This window comes from Ailuropoda melanoleuca, chromosome 18 (genome assembly GCF_002007445.2).
Source record: "Ailuropoda melanoleuca isolate Jingjing chromosome 18, ASM200744v2, whole genome shotgun sequence".
NCBI lineage: Eukaryota > Metazoa > Chordata > Mammalia > Carnivora > Ursidae > Ailuropoda > Ailuropoda melanoleuca.
The window spans coordinates 12,207,282-12,208,259 of record NC_048235.1 but is presented as its reverse complement, the minus strand read 5'-3'; the positions used below and the strand labels follow the sequence as shown (position 1 = coordinate 12,208,259).

Genomic DNA, 978 nt, shown 5'->3' with positions numbered 1-978 from the left:
CTTGATCTAGATTTTGACCTAGACCTAGATTGTGATCTTGACTGAGATTTGGATCTAGGTGGTTCTTTTTTCCTTGATTCCTTTTCATATCTTGAGCCAGACTTATAATGTGTTTTGGAATCTTAGAGGTGCCTCTAGTTTTGGTGTGAGATGCAGACCTAGAACGTGATTTAGCCTCATTTCTTTCTTGGGCTGGGACTTGGACCGTGATCTTGAATTGGATTTAGATCTTGAAAAAGATCGATTTCGGTGTTTGAATCTTTCAAAACAGAGGAGAGATACAATTAGAGTAAAAATTAGATTCTATATTAATCAAATTTGTTATTTTTAGAGCAAAAGTTCACTCTGAAATTGAAAAACGTATAAGTCTTTTTCAAAGCAAAGTTATTTATCTATCATTGTCGGAATGGCTTCTGCTACGCCGTGGTCTTCCAGCCGGTCTACTGTTTCTAGGACTATAAGATCTCCTATAGTTGTAATCAAAGGACCGGCTTCTTGATCTTCTTCTTTCATAACTCCGGGTTCTAGGACGTCTGTATCTGTCATAATCATCATAGCGTGAAGAACTGTACACATTTCTCCCTTCTTTGGCTTTCATCTGATTTGGAGTTTTCCGATCCCCCTGTGCAAACTGTATTTCAATTTGGCGTCCACAAATCCATTTTCTGTCCAAATTATGTAAAGCGTCTTCAGCATCGCGGACATCCTCAAATTGAACATAAGCAAATCCTCTTGGACGGCACGTGTAGAAATCAAGTGGAACATACACATCAACTATAGGACCATAACGACCAAATTCTCGTCGTAAATCTTCAGACCTGGTGTCGTCGGCCACGTTCCTTACGAAGAGGGACGTGTTGGGGGGGCGCAGGTAGCGGGACATGACGGCGACGTGAGTCTCGACGGGGGCACTAACGGGCTCAGTAAACCGTCCGCGGATCCGGTGGCGGATCCTCAGACCTCTTTTTTTTTTTTTTT

General features: G+C 41.9%; 1 protein-coding gene across 1 annotated transcript; it reads right to left on the bottom strand.

Moving 5' to 3' along the window:
- Positions 1-388: 388 nt before the first annotated feature.
- Positions 389-954, bottom strand: LOC117797082 (serine/arginine-rich splicing factor 10-like). The gene has a single exon (XM_034647614.1). The coding sequence runs from the start codon at positions 881-883 to the stop codon at positions 389-391; it is 495 nt and encodes a 164-aa protein (XP_034503505.1). The 5' UTR covers positions 884-954.
- Positions 955-978: the final 24 nt, after the last annotated feature.